General features: G+C 37.5%; 1 protein-coding gene across 1 annotated transcript; it reads left to right on the forward strand.

Moving 5' to 3' along the window:
- On the forward strand, positions 1,938-15,880 carry LOC109235297 (DNA-directed RNA polymerase 1, mitochondrial). Its single transcript, XM_019401357.1, has 19 exons — positions 1,938-2,997; positions 6,706-6,915; positions 7,049-7,176; positions 7,339-7,405; positions 7,520-7,578; positions 8,089-8,206; positions 8,366-8,479; positions 8,580-8,711; positions 8,799-9,215; positions 10,995-11,045; positions 11,209-11,279; positions 11,910-11,994; positions 12,187-12,339; positions 13,069-13,143; positions 13,970-14,059; positions 14,174-14,221; positions 14,570-14,684; positions 14,793-14,896; positions 15,096-15,880. Exons 1-19 carry the CDS (start codon positions 2,137-2,139, stop codon positions 15,204-15,206), a joined length of 3,009 nt encoding a protein of 1,002 aa, XP_019256902.1. The 5' UTR covers positions 1,938-2,136; the 3' UTR covers positions 15,207-15,880.

Below are 16,376 nucleotides of genomic sequence, written 5' to 3' on the forward strand. Positions count from 1 at the left end.
ATGCTTTTCTACCTTTTTTACGTAAATATTAGGCTTTTGGCTGCAGCAGAATTGGAATATGTAATGTGCATTTGACTCACATATCATGTGTTGCGTTCTTATTGCAGGATCACAATCTTAAGAGCTTTTTGTTTGATAACTTTGGCCTCACAAATACTGTAAACATGTTCCTCTTGGAATGATTCTCACTGCTCTGTCTGAAAACGTTCCTTAAGATTTTAATTTTGTACATGGACGGTTTTATACTATTTTTAAAATACGAAAAAAGGATCTGATATGTTCCTCTATTATGATAATTGTTTAAAGTTGTTCCCCGTTATATTATCGGACCATAAAACTCCTTACCATCTTACTACCCGTACACATTTATCCTTAAGTGGACGGAGGGGACACGTGGCACTAATCCATGCCTTTTTTTACATATGATATTATTAGACTCGACCCGATTCATATTACCCAATACCCAGTCCAATTAATCCTTAAAATTGAATAAATTATTTACCATTCTTTTCAGGTTGCGATCTATGTTTGATGTAGAAAATTATTTAGCTGGATTCTATGTGATTTAATCGTGTGAATGTGCAAAAAATCTAACTTTTGTTAGTGGTATTAAAATAGTATTAAGCTTCTTTTCGAGGAACACGGTATTAAAAGAAAAACTAAAGTAAACAATATAAGAAAACAAAAATGAGTTTGCGAAAATGGTGGATAAAAAGTGTGGCTCAAACTAAATAACAATTTAAGTTATAGAAGTGGAAATCACAGATCGAAGTTGTAGGTTATTTGTGGTTGTGTGCATCTGTCTAGACAGATAAAAATAAATATAAAATGAGTAACATTTTCTTAATACTTTTAAGTGGTCTTAGTTCCATGAAGTTGTTGTGGTCCATGATCGAACAACAGTTTGCATAATTTGTTTGTTTAAAAATATCATATTAGTTTTAATTATTTATTAGCAAGCAAATTTACTTTTTCCAAAATCGAAAATAGGATAACGTTATATAACTGTATAAGCTGTTGGAAAGTTAACATTTTATTCGTACCACTTGATGTATAGTGTTTTTTTCCTCATTTTATTTAATTTTATGATAAGCACCCCATCCCCCCCCCCCCCCCAAAAAAAACAACAACAACTAAGAAGTACTTAAGAAATATACTCCACAGAAATCAGAAAGCCTCCAACTTCAATTTTATCTTTACATTTTAAGTCCCAATTATTATTATTATTATTAGTATGGTAATTTTGTGGAATACTTCATAGAGAAAATATCTATTCTATAAATTATTTTCTTTATTTTTGAAGTTGGACGATATTTTGAATTTTATTTGTGTAGAAATAAGTTTTATTTGTTTAACCATCTAATATTCGGGACGTATTAGTTCGACTAATGTGGATTTGCATTGCAAATACCCCAATTAAGAGAGAAGCGATCCCTATTAAATTTTTTTCTTTTCGAACTTGAACAAGGGTGGAGAGATATAATAGCGACCCTGTTCGAAATAAATTTTTCTTTTAACAGAAGTCTCTAATCAGAATTTGTTTTAATAGCTTTTCAGAGGTAAAATATTAGCCAATATAAATATCTAGTTGGGGGCAGGTTATAACTTTGGAGTGACCAAAGGCCTCGAGTTCGAGCCCTGGGTATGGAAAAATCCTTGGTAGGGAGCGCTTCCCTCCGAAAGGAGCCTACGCGACGCGAATCCGATATAGTCGGGTTTTAATGCGGGTACCGAACACCGATTGGGAAACCAAAAAAGAAAAGGTTAGGTTTTGAAGTTTTTTCCTGCCTCGTGAGGCCATATCAGTTACCCCATACCTGAAACCACTGTAAAAAAAAGTTACTGTTAAACGGGTCACCGAATAAGGTAAAAAACCCGATTTGAACCCGAATATCATTAGTTAATTCCTAGCAAAAAAAGAATAGGTTTTTGGAAGGGTTTAAGGCAGCCTCCATTGCCAACCCACTCTTCCTCGTCCTTCCCTTTCTTCTCTTTTCCCCCATTGTTTCTTCTCCAATTTAACCATTTAATGCTATCTTCACACTTTACTCAGTTCTCTACACCTTTATTTCAATTTATCAGTCAATTAGACTAACCTTTTTTCTTCTGTTTTCCAATAAAAAAGATCCACTGAATATGTGGAGATATATATCAAAACAAGCTTATTCAAGAAAATTCAGAAACACCCATGATTCAGCTTTATTGGGTTTTTCTCAGTATTCTTCTTCTTTTGGAAAAACTAGACCTTTACAATGCTTGTGTGAAGAAAGTACTACAAACCCCAACTTGGGTTTGTCTCAAAATTCAATCTTTTCTAGAGTTAGTAGTAAAATTAGGCATTTAGAAGGCATTTTAGAAGAAAGTTCTAAAAGTCCTCACTTGGGTTTGTCTCAAAATTCAATCTTTTCAAGTGTCAAAGGGGATTTTCGTGTTTGCGGTAAGAGGGGTAGTGGATCTTTAGGATTTTTAAGGAGTTATGGTAGTGCTGCAGAAGCTATTGCATCTACATCTGAAGAAGATATTGATGAAATTCAAGAATTAATAGAGGAAATGAACAAAGAAAATGAGGCTTTGAAGACCAATTTGCAACCAAAGCAGCCTAAAACAATAGGTGGGATGGGGGTTGGGAAGTACAATTTGCTTAGGAGAAGGCAGATAAAGGTAGAAACTGAAGCGTGGGAAGAGGCGGCCAAGGAGTATCAGGAGCTACTGATGGATATGTGTGAGCAAAAGCTGGCACCAAACTTGCCTTACATGAAATCATTGTTCTTGGGTTGGTTTGAGCCGTTGCGAGATGCTATAGCTGCTGAGCAGAAGTTGTGTGATGAAGGGAAGAACCGCGGGGCATATGCTCCGTTCTTTGATCAATTGCCTGCTGAAATGATGGCTGTGATTACAATGCACAAGTTGATGGGTTTGCTAATGACTGGTGGAGGAACTGGTAGTGCTAGAGTTGTACAAGCTGCTTCCCACATTGGTGAAGCTATTGAGCATGAGGTTCGTGTATTGCTTTGTTTGAATATGTACATTGCATGCAATTTTATATATTTGGATAAGATTCTAGCATGCTATACTGACCAAATATAAAAGAAGAAGAGGACGATATCAACACTCCCTATATAGGTTGCTCGCTCCTGTATTGGTTTTTTTCCTCTCTAGGTTTCTTAGGGTCCTTTTCTTCGACCAACAGAGCAATGTAGTTACATGGAGAGTTTTCTTCATTTGTAAGTGCAGTTTATGATCTACTACTATTGCAGCCGATACATTTGTTTGGATGTTACTTATATTTTGTTGACCATGTTCCTAGGCACTCCCCTCTCATATAAGAAGTATAGGTAGTCGACAGAATAGAGTGAAGCACAAACACATTAACTGAAAGAGATTAAAAGATTACATCCGTAGAGGAGAGGGGAAGCTGCTTAGATAGTCCGGTTGATTTAATATACTGTCCTGCATTGTCTTTTATTGATTACGCGAACTTGTTTTTTTTTTTTTGGGCCATAGCTTGCTTAATCTTTATTGGAACTCTTTTCGCCAAAAGTTGTTAATGGAACTAGGGAGAGGTTGCTGTAACTTTTCATTTCTTTATTCAAGTGTAGTATGTTGCAGCATCAATATGGGTGAAATGATACTGCAAAATGATCTCTTTCTTGTTGTTGATAAAGTAATAATTGCATTGATAAATTCAGAGAAAAACCTGCTATACAAGTGGCATACGTAGGTGGTAGAACCTGCAAGAAACCATGGTTCCTCACAAAGAGCACCCAATCATTAATACTCACAGAAATTTCATGGGTGCTCGTGCTCCAAAAATTGACTGAAAATAAAATATGCACAAGTGTATTTTCAACACCCTTAAGAGCCCTCCTATTTCTCTCGCTCCAAGGAATCTATGCCCATGCCAATTTCCCAAGCCTTCTTCTCTTACTCCAATCCCTTTGTTTAATGGTGCAGCTGGCCTAGACATCTTTCACTCTCTTTGGCATCACCCATTAAATTCCAAAAAGGTTCAAAGGTGTTCTTGTTCACGTAAGTGGTTCACTATTTGACAATGGAGCAACAAATGATTCATGTCGTCTCCACAATTTGCACATACAACACTAACTAGTATATAAAAGTTTCCTCTTCTCTAGATTTTTTGCCACGAGGATAGCACACCTAACTACCAAACCATGTGAAGAAACACACATTCCCTGAGCTCCGGTATCCAACTTGTGATATGCAAAACCACTTTCTCTTATGATGAACATGCAATAAAAAGATTTCATAGAAAAGATTCTCTTGTTGGTCATGTCAAGTGTCCTTTTTCGTTGGCATCAATTTTCGATTATAAAGCAGCTCCAGTATTCTTCGAAAGTCATCAAACTACTCTCAATACTACAAATATCTTTTGAAGCCCAAATCCCTAAATATTTCTCCTCGCTGCAACCTGCACACCTGTGCCATTGATGGTCTTTTGGCTCGATATATTGTATATTGAGGGAAAAGTATTTGCAAGTTGTTGCTCAGAACTGTCTTTGCTTCCAAAAGCGGACTCTATATTTACCAACTTTAAATGTTATGTTCCCGTCAAAATTCTCCCACCCTTTTATGAATTATGATGCTCCTCCATAAACTACATCCGTACAACGTTTACTGCTCTCGTTCATCCTCATCTCTCTTCCTGTGTGTCGTGCTTGTTAGCTATGACCATTCTCCACAGGGATTCTTCTTCATTTCCTAACCTCTATATCCTTGGAGTGCTTTGTCGAGAATCCCTAAGTCCCTCTGCCCAAGTCCTCCAAACTTCTTTGGGGTTGTCACCGTCTTTCAATCTTCCAGGTGGAACTTCTTCACTCCTTCTTTAGCATATAACTCAAGACTTCCTATTGACCACAATCGGTAAGTTTGGAAGACTCTTCGACGGCATATAGTAAGCTTGGATGTGCAAGATATGCTCTTGGTATAAAAAAAAAGATATGCTCTTGATCAAAACTTCATTTTCGATAAGTATTGCTTCTGCTATCCTTCTCGTTTTCTCCACTCTTTCTGTCACTGGACTTCCTTACTTGAAGCTCATAACGACAAACCTAGGTTGAGTGCAACGAACCAATGTTGCAATTGGCGACTTGCCATTTGCGCAATGTTGTCCACCTCGTTTACTCGTATGATTTCACATTTCTTCGAAGTGATCGTCAACCTTGATATTTAAACCATGTCACTACCCATTTGAGGGACGGTAGCTATGTATGATCTGCATTGCAAGAAACTAGTGTCATCAACAAAAAACAGGTGCAAGACTGTGATTCCGTTATGCCCTCCCACATTAGCTTTAAAGTTGTTTATGTAGTGCCCCATCATGGCTCGATCCATCTTGTCTAATGCCTCTATCACCAAGATAAAAAGCATCGAGGTAGCAGGTCTCCTTGTCTCAGGTCTGTGGTAATAGCGGAGGAACTGCTTGGAACTGACGGATAAGCAAAACAATGTCCACTTCCTCCAATTTTCCTCAAAGCCCGTTGTCTTCATCATAATTGCCAAGAAGTTCCAATTGATATTGTCTAGTATTATTAAACGCTCACTTAAAACGCGCTTAATTCTGGAAGCCGAGTGAAGCCCAAGTTGTGCGTTTTGCCTCGTTTAGTTGGCGCTTTAATGTAAGGCGTGTGCACCTTCACCTATGGGGTTATGTCTTTGAGAGCGCAACATATGTATAGCTCAATTACAGTTTTTCCACTTTTTGGTCCAAATAATTGTTGTTTTTGCATTACATTTCTATTTTTTTTTTCATCGCTAAAGTCCATGTTCTAATTGTGCTTTCCGCTTAAAAGCTCCAACAAACTTTGGCCTTTTTTTTGGGCTTTTCACTTTGACAACTCTGTCGTAAGCTTCTCCAATTCCAAGAATCCCTTGGATCAGAGGCGGATGTAGTGTTCTACCGACGAGTTCAACTGAACCCATAACTTTTGATGCGGAGTAAAAAATTATATGTAAAAATTGATTAAAATTGCAAAAATAGTATATATGAACCCATAACTTTAAAGATGTAAAATTTAAATCCTGGATCCGCCTCTGCCTTGGATGCCATTCTTTCTCTTGGAGTTCACTAACTCGTGCCACCAAGGCTGCATGTTTCTCTTCCTTTGCACAAAAACACATTTTGTGAAGTTGACACTGTCTTCCAGTACCTTGTGCAGTCTATTTGCAAGCACCTAAGAGATGATCTTGTAGAGGCTTCCCCCAGACTAACAGGTCTGTCATCTTTAGTATTCCTTGCGCCCTCCTCTTTCAGAGTTTGGGCAATGAACGAGGGCGCCATTATTTCATCATATGACCTCTGTGAGTGCTTTGTATTTATTTACTAATTTACTGCCTCTCCAATCAAGAAAGTTGCTTCATCTGTCACATTGAGCCCAGAATTATGGTTCTTGACCCGTAGTATCAGCTAAAGTGAATAAACATTGTGCTGTTCTTCTGAGTTCTTGTATTGTATGTTCTTCTGCTATATCAACAGGCTATTTGTATATAGTGCCATCATTCATGGCTTTTTCTTTAAGTGAATCTTTTAGGCTATTGGGAACTTTATGGTTTTTGGTTTGTTGTCTCAATTTGTCAGCCTAAGTTTAGAAGCGTTCTCATGTCTAATTAAATATTAGTATATATATATAAAAAAGAGCTATTCAGCCAGGCTTGTCTAGTTCATTTACTCTTTCTATTCCTTCTCAGGCCAGAATACATAGATTTTTGGAGAAGACCAAGAAAAGCAATGCATTGAGTGGTGACTTGGAAGAAACAGCTGGTGATATAATGAAAGAAAGAGAGAGGCTAAGGAAAAAAGTAAAAATTTTGATGAAGAAACAAAAGCTGCAGCAGGTTCGAAAGATAGTGAAGCAGCAGGATGATGAAAAGCCTTGGGGCCAGGATAACATTGTCAAGGTTTGTCTTTAACACATTTTTCTCTTTATCACCTTTGTACGGTCAGTATTGAAGCTTCCTTTCTCTTGCCTGCCCTTGTGGGTGTACTTATCATAGTTTATGATGCTTTTGCTGAAATAATGCCTTTTTATAGGTGGGGTGCCGATTGATTCAGATATTAATGGAAACCGCCTATATACAGCCTCCAAATGATCAGTTAGATGATTGTCCACCAGATATTCGGCCAGCATTTGTGCACACCCTCAAAACTGTAGAAACAATGTTAGTACAAACTTAATACGATGAAGCCCTTCCCCTCAGTAGCTCCAATTGAGAAGTAGAGGAAATGAAGAAAAGATCCACACTCTTTTCAACAAGGGGTTTGCTGTAGATCACAACATCTCAGATCATTGTTGATGTCTTTTATGGCTTCTGTGATTACAGGAAAGGTAGCAGGAGATACGGCGTGATTCAATGTGATCCACTTGTTCGTAAAGGCCTTGATAAAACTGTGAGTACAGTATTTCGTGGGTATTCATTGCCTGCTGGATGATAATGTGATTCTCCTGCTTAATCAATTTTTCTTAGAGGAACTGTAATTACAGTAAATTTGTGTCGTGAACAGGCTAGACACATGGTGATTCCATATATGCCGATGCTGGTTCCTCCACAGAGTTGGTTAGGGTTAGTTTGTATATCTTTTCTTATTTCCAGTCTGTATGTTAGATACTTGAGTTTAGATGATTACTCTATTCTATTTTCTCCTTTCTGCCCTGGTGAATAAAGGCTTTTGTTTTCTTTTCAAAAAAAGAATAAAGGCTTTTGTTCCCTGTTGGCTGGAATCTTAGTAACTTTGAGGTGTGTCAAATCCATTCTCAAGATAGTTTATGGAATGAGATTTCTCACTTATTCTCAATGCTAGAATTATTGTTTTGTGTAATCTGTTATTGGTATTTGCTTTGCCCTGAAGCATATGGTTGAGCTTTAAACTCATGATAATTTTGCTCCAATGGTAGTTAGATGTCTGTTCAGATAAAGCTAAACTGATATAGTGATATGTGAATAAGGCTTATTGACACTCTGTGATTGGCAATATGAGTACATATGAGCATCAGATGCCTGGTTTGGTAATTCCAGCTCATTGGGTCTCAACACCATGTATGAATTGGGTTAAAGTTCCATATCTTCTGGCAGGTATGACAAAGGTGGTTACTTATTTTTACCATCATACATTATGCGGACACATGGAGCAAAACAGCAGCGTGAAGCAGTTAAAAGAGTTCCAAAGAAGCAATTGGAACCTGTATTCCAGGTTTGTCAGGCAGATGTTCCCTTTCTGTTTTGTTTCTTCTACATAGTATTCAATAGATTTCAAGCCCAACTCCATCTCATAACCCCCCCCCCCCCCACCCCCAAATGGAGAAAAAAGAATTCAGGCCTTGTTTTTCACTTCTATATTTTGGCGGTTCAGGCACTTGACACTCTTGGTAATACCAAGTGGAGGGTGAATAGAAAGGTACTTGGCATAGTAGACAGAATATGGGCTAGTGGAGGCCGTCTTGCTGACTTAGTCGACAGGGAAGATGTGGGTGACGACACTACATGATGTTGAGATTATGTTTTCCCTTGCTTCTTGAGGTTTGTTTAACTACATGCATGTTTTCTTAGAGGTGAGTTGATTTCAGGTACCTTTACCAGAAGAGCCGGACACAGAAGATGAAGCAGAAATCAGGAAATGGAAGTGGAAAGTTAAAGGTGTGAAAAAAGAGAACTGCGAGAGGCATTCTCAGCGATGTGATATAGAACTCAAACTAGCCGTAAGTTGTATCCTCATCTTAAATTCTTTTACTTTTTTTCCTTATGTTCATGAACAGAACTCCATGACCTTTTATTTTGAAGAGCAGGTTGCACGGAAGATGAAGGATGAAGATGGTTTTTATTATCCACATAATCTTGATTTTCGTGGTCGCGCATACCCTATGCACCCATATTTGAACCATCTTGGCTCTGATTTGTGCCGTGGAATCCTCGAATTCGCGGAGGGGCGCCCACTTGGAAAGTCCGGTTTACGCTGGCTGAAGATACATCTAGCGAATGTATACGGTGGTGGTGTTGATAAGTTATCATATGAAGGTCGTGTAGCATTCAGTGAAAACCATGTGGAGGATATTTTTGACTCCGCAGAAAGGCCACTGGAAGGAAAGCGGTGGTGGTTGGGGGCAGAAGATCCTTTTCAATGCTTAGCAACATGTATTAATATAGCTGAAGCATTGAGAAGCCCGTCTCCAGAGACCGCTATATCTTATATGCCCATTCACCAGGTAATAGATATTGCGAGAATGTTTGTGGTGTATAATGTATGTTCGCTTAGTTTGAACTTATTGAAGGCTCCTTAGATGAAAGGACTACAAGAAAGAAAAACTAACTTTGGTGTTGCGTGATTTTTCTAGTTTTACTAATTCTAGATGATGCGCACAACTAGTGTAGATGGTCATGCAGGGTGTATAGCTTGTGACTGTATAGCTGTGAATCATGGTTTTAGGGCTTCCTCAATCACTTCCAGAATTATGCAGTCAAAAGAATTGAAAAACATGAATTAAGTGAAATGTTTTTATTTAGTGTCGCTCTCTTCAAGGCAGAGGTCACAGGCGATGAGGTGCATGCCTTAGTGCCTGCATTTATTTGATCAAGCACCTTAGTGCCTGCATTAAAGTGCTGCTTAAACAAGGAGTAGCTCATAACCCATTTTACACCTGGCTTCAGGGCTTAAGCGCATGCCTCAAGAGAGCCTTTGACAACCCTGGTGCCATAGCTATATTTCATTCTGCTACAATTTCATTGTTTAGAGTACATTTCATTTGCTTTGGCCTGAAAACTATGACGGCAATCTGTTTTGGAGAGTTCCAAAAGGCACGACGTCGTTCTATCAATAAGATTATTTTATACAACTTTCACAAGTTTTGGTAACTCAATTTTATTTAACCAAATTACTTAGAAAAAACCCTTAACCAAATTCAACCTTTGATGTGATCTTTGTTTGATATTAACTTTTGAATTATAGCTTCCTTGTACATAAATCAAACTGATATCTTAACTTGAATGGTATTCATATGCTATCACATAGGGAGTTAATGTGCCCATTAGGCAAACATATTAAACGTTGGCTAAGATTTCGCAAAATACTCTTTATTTACATGCAACAAGTTCCAACTTGTGACTTGTAGATTTTTTGTGCTGGTTCCAATTTTCTGAATGAAAGCTTCTGAAGCTGAATTATGCAAATTGAGTTTCATAGTGAAAGCTGGTTAAATTCCTTGAAACACTGAGGTGATATGTTTTCCTTATTTATTCAGGTCAAATAGTGTTTTTGCTCCATGAAAATTTTATTTTAGTTCTGTATTATTGGAGTTATTGATACCTGCATATGTTGGATCTTCTTTTGCATTTTCGGCATGTTTACATAAGCAGTAAGACATTTGAGTAAAGTGATTCTTGCTGTAGAACTGCCAACATACTGCTGTGTGATATTTGTTTTAGCTTACTGTCGATAACTATATGATGCTGTAAACTCTCCTTTCGTTTTGATTTCTGAGATATCCTTTAATTTTTTCATTAATTTGGTGAAATAGAAATTTCACCTACACTATGTCAGTATTGCACGTTATAATCCAAATATCTTGCAAAAACTAAGTGGTTTTGCTGAAAAGGAGAACCTTACAAAAGACGGTGCTATTTTATTTGATTTTAGTGTCCATGCTTTATGAATAGTACATCTAGTTAATCGTTTTCAGTAAATAAAAAATACATGATAATTAATATTTCTCGTGAAATCTATAGAAAAAATTAAACTCGTGAGAAAACAAAATCCCCATTGGTTAAGATTATCAATTGTTGAAGAGCCAACTATCAATCACAAGGATGAAGATGAACTATACATTTTAATCTGTGGTAGCCTTACCTAAATGTTTTTTGTGATGAGCCTTACCTAAGCGTTTTTTGTGATGAGCCTTGCCTAAATGTTGAGTTGCATGCGTATGACATGTTTTGAAGTTTTACCTAAAGTTTGAATCTGATTGTCTGCTTATGACTTTTTAATGAAGGATGGTTCGTGCAATGGGCTACAACATTATGCTGCCCTTGGTAGGGATAAGGTATGGCATGTCTTCTTTAGTTGTCTTCTTTGAGACTCTGTGAGATTGACTCACTGAACAAGCTGTCTCTGTTTGATTCCAAGTTGCCTGCTCTGGGCTTGAGTTGTGAGATTAACATGTTTTGAGTTGGCATAGTTTTGACTCAGTCTGGATTACTTTACAGTTAGGAGCAGCTGCAGTCAATCTTGTTGCTGGAGACAAACCTGCTGATGTTTACTCTGGAATTGCTGCTCGGTAAGTTACTATTTGACCACCAAACTGTACTTCCCCTCCTTTCTTTTCTTCCTTTCTTTTGCATTCACTCCTTCAACGTGGCTTTCTATATAACAAGTACGCCTCAGTCCCAAACAAGTTGTGGTCGGTAATATGAATCCTAGAATCTTCAACCTGGCTCTCAGTTCTAGTAGATTCTAATCTGAGACAAGCTGTAGAAATGCTGCTGTATGTTTGTTAAAAATTCACTTTGTGTCTCGTCTTTGGCGCAAGAAGATTATCGATTGATAACATTTCTACAATGGTTAACTAGTGATAGCTAAATACTTAGGTGTAAGCTGTTGTAATTGTGATTCATGGGCTCAGGATTAGATGTAAATTGCATATATAGAGAGGATCTTTTTGTGTTGTTATGTTAACAATATTGTATTACTAGTACTGCATGAAAAGGATTCTCCTTTCCTATTTCAGTAACCTAAGTAAAAGCTTCTGGATTTAGTTGCCAAAACAGCTTGGTTGGAACAACAATTACCCTTTCCTTGGTTGGCGGTTGATAGGAATACCTTTGTAATTAATCTTAGTTCTGAGTCAACCTTTGACAGGAGACTATGCTTTTCTGTATCATGATTGTAAGTTCCTTTCTTCAACCAGAGTTCTTGATATTATGAAGAGAGATGCATCTAAAGATCCAGCAAACGATCCAAATGTGATGCGTGCCAGGCTGTTAATTAACCAGGTTTGCCTCTGACGTGTCTAAACTCTTCTGGTTTATATACTGTCCATGATGAAAAATTGTAACTTTATGGAATGTCGTGGAGTAATACACAATGAGCTTACTTGGATAATTGGTTTCTATATTCTAATAATTGTTCGTAGATGCTGAATAATATTCCTTCTGTATTGTATTGCTTTTGATGTGCTAACTCAGGTGGACAGGAAGTTGGTCAAGCAAACAGTTATGACATCAGTGTATGGTGTCACGTATATTGGTGCTCGCGACCAAATCAAGAGAAGATTGAAGGAGCGTGGTGTTATTGAAGATGATAATGAGTTGTTTGCAGCAGCTTGCTATGCAGCAAAAGTATGAACTTATATTATTTTAATCTGCTTGGGCTTTTTTCTATGCATATAGTGGATTTATGGTAAATGTTGTGCATGGCATAGTAAATAAAGCTCTATAATCTCAAAAGGAGCGTCTACATTCTTTGGAAGAAAAAAATATTATGCTTTTAATATAATCTACTAGTAATATGGGTCATCTTTTCATGATTCTCGATGCAATTTTTCCTCTATTTATTCAGACAAAACACAAAAGTCAATCTCCAACATATTCTCCCAGCTAATGTTAATGCCTTATAGGAAGTCATATTTTTATTTTCTTTTAATTCATATTGTTGTTTCAAGAAGCAAAAAACTGAAAATGGATGGGAGTGAGGACAAGTTACCCATCTAAAAGTAGTATTACTCCTCCAATCCTGAAACTTGCGTCCATTCTCCAACAGTCAAATTTGACTTTGGTCAAACACATTTTCAGATAAATTTATGCAGTCTTACAAAATTCTAGATCCTCTACATAATAGTACTTCCGCGCAATTTATCATTTTTCCATTCCAGAGAAATATTTTGGGGATGGAGTGAGTAGTTTGCAACATGTGTGAACTACATTTGGAGGTCCATGCGATTGCTGTTCAATTACGTGTCTATACTTTCTGATGTCTATTTAGCGTCAATGTTACTGCAATATGACCTTCCAATGCTGTTCTGCATCTGCTTTGATACTTGGTCTAATTATCTTTTGTCACATGGTCAGACCACCTTGACTGCCTTAGGAGAGATGTTTGAAGCTGCTAGAAGTATCATGAGTTGGCTTGGAGATTGTGCAAAGGTTTGCTTTTATTCCAATTGTCACATTGAGTAGTTAGTACATTGATTATATTTTAAACTAAAATTGGAGTAGTTAACCTGTTCAGAATTTTAAGTTTGATGTATGATACATAATTTGTGTCAGTGGTTTGTTTGTTTATTGGCTCTCTAGCCTATCCTCTGATCCTAGTTCAGTGACTTCCTTCTTATGATATTAGTACAGAAGCTGATCTTTAGGAATAAATAAAAGGGAATTGAAAAATTATCTGATGCTTCTGCTAGTTCTCTTATCTACTGGATGTGAAAAGCAGTAGCATAGGCTAAAATTGTATATAACCAAAAAATTTGTATTATGTTACCCTCTTATACTCAATGTGGTGTTAGTCTATGTTGCTCGGACTTTCCGAAAAATTTCGCCGGTGTGTGTTGGTTCGTCCAATATAGTACATTTTTGGAGGATCCGACACGGGTGCGGCAACATTTTCGAGAGTCCGCGCAACAAAAGGTGTTGGGTCAATGAATTTGAAAGTACTTTGTTGTTCCTGTTTTAAGTTTTAACTCTAGGGAGGAAAACCCTCTTCAGATGGGGAAGATTTTGAAGGTAAAAGAATGAAAGAAATGTCAGACTAGTACAAACATTTTAAAAAGCTGCATCATGAGTTCAGTCAAATCCCCTTTCTTCAGTAGAATTCAGTTAACTTCGACTGGCTCTGATAACATGTCTGTTTTACTCTTTGACACCAGTATCACCTGAATATGTTGCTTCTGAATTTTTCCTTTGGATGGATTTGAAGTTTTTATGTTGGATAATTTGCTTTTTTACTAATGGTTAAAACTTCATTCGCCAGATTATTGCCATGGAAAACCATCCTGTACGATGGACTACTCCACTTGGACTTCCTGTTGTGCAACCTTACCGCAAATTAGGAAGGCATCTTGTAATGTTCTGATGCATTCAACCTTAAATTGCATGAAATTTCAGAACAGTCTAGTCTCTGACAAAAACTTCATATTTGAATGTCACTAACTATTTGTCACTGAACTCTATGCAGATTAAAACTTCCCTTCAGATTTTGACATTACAGCGTGAAACAGATAAGGTTGCCTCTGCATCCATTAACATGTCTTTTCCCTTTTTGCTTTTTCTTCATTGATAATGCTTTTCCGGATGCAATAATTTGGATTCTAGTGAAGCTATTCCGGGTTCATAGCACATTGATTATCCTTCTATGCAACTTTCTCCTTCTACTATCCCTTGGAGAAGGTAAAAGTTTAAAAACGTATCCAATTAAAAAATGGACGGAGTCCACATAAAATACCACTGTTCGAAAGTGTGAATATAATTGGAGATGTTGGATCATTGTACTGTGAATTGAATATCTTGGACAATAAGTTGTATGTTTCAAGTGGTGTTATCGGTTATTCATGCTCTTTATCATAAATTACAGGTAATGGTTAAGCGACAGAGAACAGCATTCCCTCCAAATTTCGTTCACTCTCTCGATGGCTCCCACATGATGATGACTGCCATTGCCTGCAAAGAATCTGGCTTAAGTTTTGCAGGTCTGTAGTGCTGCCTATTTTCCTTCCAGTCACATGAAATGTCAAGCGTCTGTGTGAATAAGCATCTGACCAGACATGCTAATGCTTTTTACCTGATTTTGGTGGCAGGGGTGCATGATTCATATTGGACACATGCCTGTGATGTTGATCAAATGAACAAAATCTTGAGAGAGAAATTTGTTGAACTTTACGACGCACCCATATTGGAAAATGTAAGTTTTATGGGGACAAAGATAATCCCTTCAAGACATTCATGATTCTCAAACAAAGAAATTTTAACTTACTGTATCTGCTTGTAGCTTCTCTTATCCTCATCAAATTTGCATTGGGTTTTGCTTATGTTTTCTTCAAGTCAAGACTGCTAAGTTTATTGTGTTACAAATTATTAACACCACTGCTGATTGTTAACAGTTACTCGAGAGTTTTCAGCAGTCATTCCCTGACTTGCAATTTCCTCCCTTACCGGAGCGGGGTGATTTCGATTTAAGAGAAGTTTTGGAATCTCCCTACTTTTTCAACTAGTCGTGCGGTCTTAGCTCTGTCCCTTATAATGACGAAACTCATGGGAACTTCAAACGCTTGGATCCATTGCGCTGCAAGTGAGGGAACACGAGCCTGTACTGACACATTGGCTGCTCAGCCTAGATGACCATGCCATATGCTACCGCAGAAGGCGGTATTGACCATTCATGCTAGACAAGCTAAGGATATCTGGGTATGAGTTGGGTTGCTATGCCTATATGCTATTGGGACATATAAGCTGCTCTACAAAAAGTTGCACCGGGTGAAAGCAGTCGGCAACTGGTTTCGATGAAATATTATTTGTGTACAAGCATCTAGAGGTGTAAACTAAAGTGAAAAAGCCTCCCGCATTTGTACATAGAGCAAGGAACCAACATGACTGTGATGGAAATGCATCAACTCCCTTCAATAATACTGGAAAAACAAACTAATGAAGACTGACCTAGATGACTCTACAGAGTGCTGAGTAGAACAGTAAGATAGTTTCTTCCCTTTTTCCTCAATAAAATTTGATTATTACTTGCTTTTGTACCATTTACATAGCAGGTTGTATATATCTTTTATGGTGGAATGTCACCTCATTTTTTTATACCTCTGATATTTGTCCTGAGCTTTGTTGTAATAAGAACACAGTTCTCATGTTTTAATAGAAAGGAGATATGTTCTCTTGTTCATTGTGCTTACAATTACATTTTCTGCCAAGCAAAGATCTACTCTTTTCTTTCCCCTCTCCCCCAATTCAGTGATAGTCCATATTCTACTACAACAACATTAACAACCCAGTGGAATCCCACAAATGGTGTCTGGGGAGGGTAGTGTATACACATGCCTTACCTAGACCCTCGGCTCAAAAAAGATAAAATGGAACAGCAGAAATAAGTAATATCAACAAATAGGGCCAGAAAGATAATAACAACAATCTCAAAACTAGAAAAATAGATGGAAAGAAGCGGTAGCAGCAACAAGCAGTAACAAGAAGAAGATACTAAGAGACCGAAGCGGAAGATAATAGAAAACATCTTGAAATACTAGCAATCTAAGATAAAACTACCATACTAACCCTAATACCCTCGGTATAGAACAGAACGATCAACTACCTACTAACTTTCTACTCTAATTTAGACCTCCACACCCTCCTTTCAAGGGCCATGTCCTCGGTAAGCTGCAACC

This window comes from Nicotiana attenuata, chromosome 12, assembly GCF_001879085.1.
Source record: "Nicotiana attenuata strain UT chromosome 12, NIATTr2, whole genome shotgun sequence".
NCBI lineage: Eukaryota > Viridiplantae > Streptophyta > Magnoliopsida > Solanales > Solanaceae > Nicotiana > Nicotiana attenuata.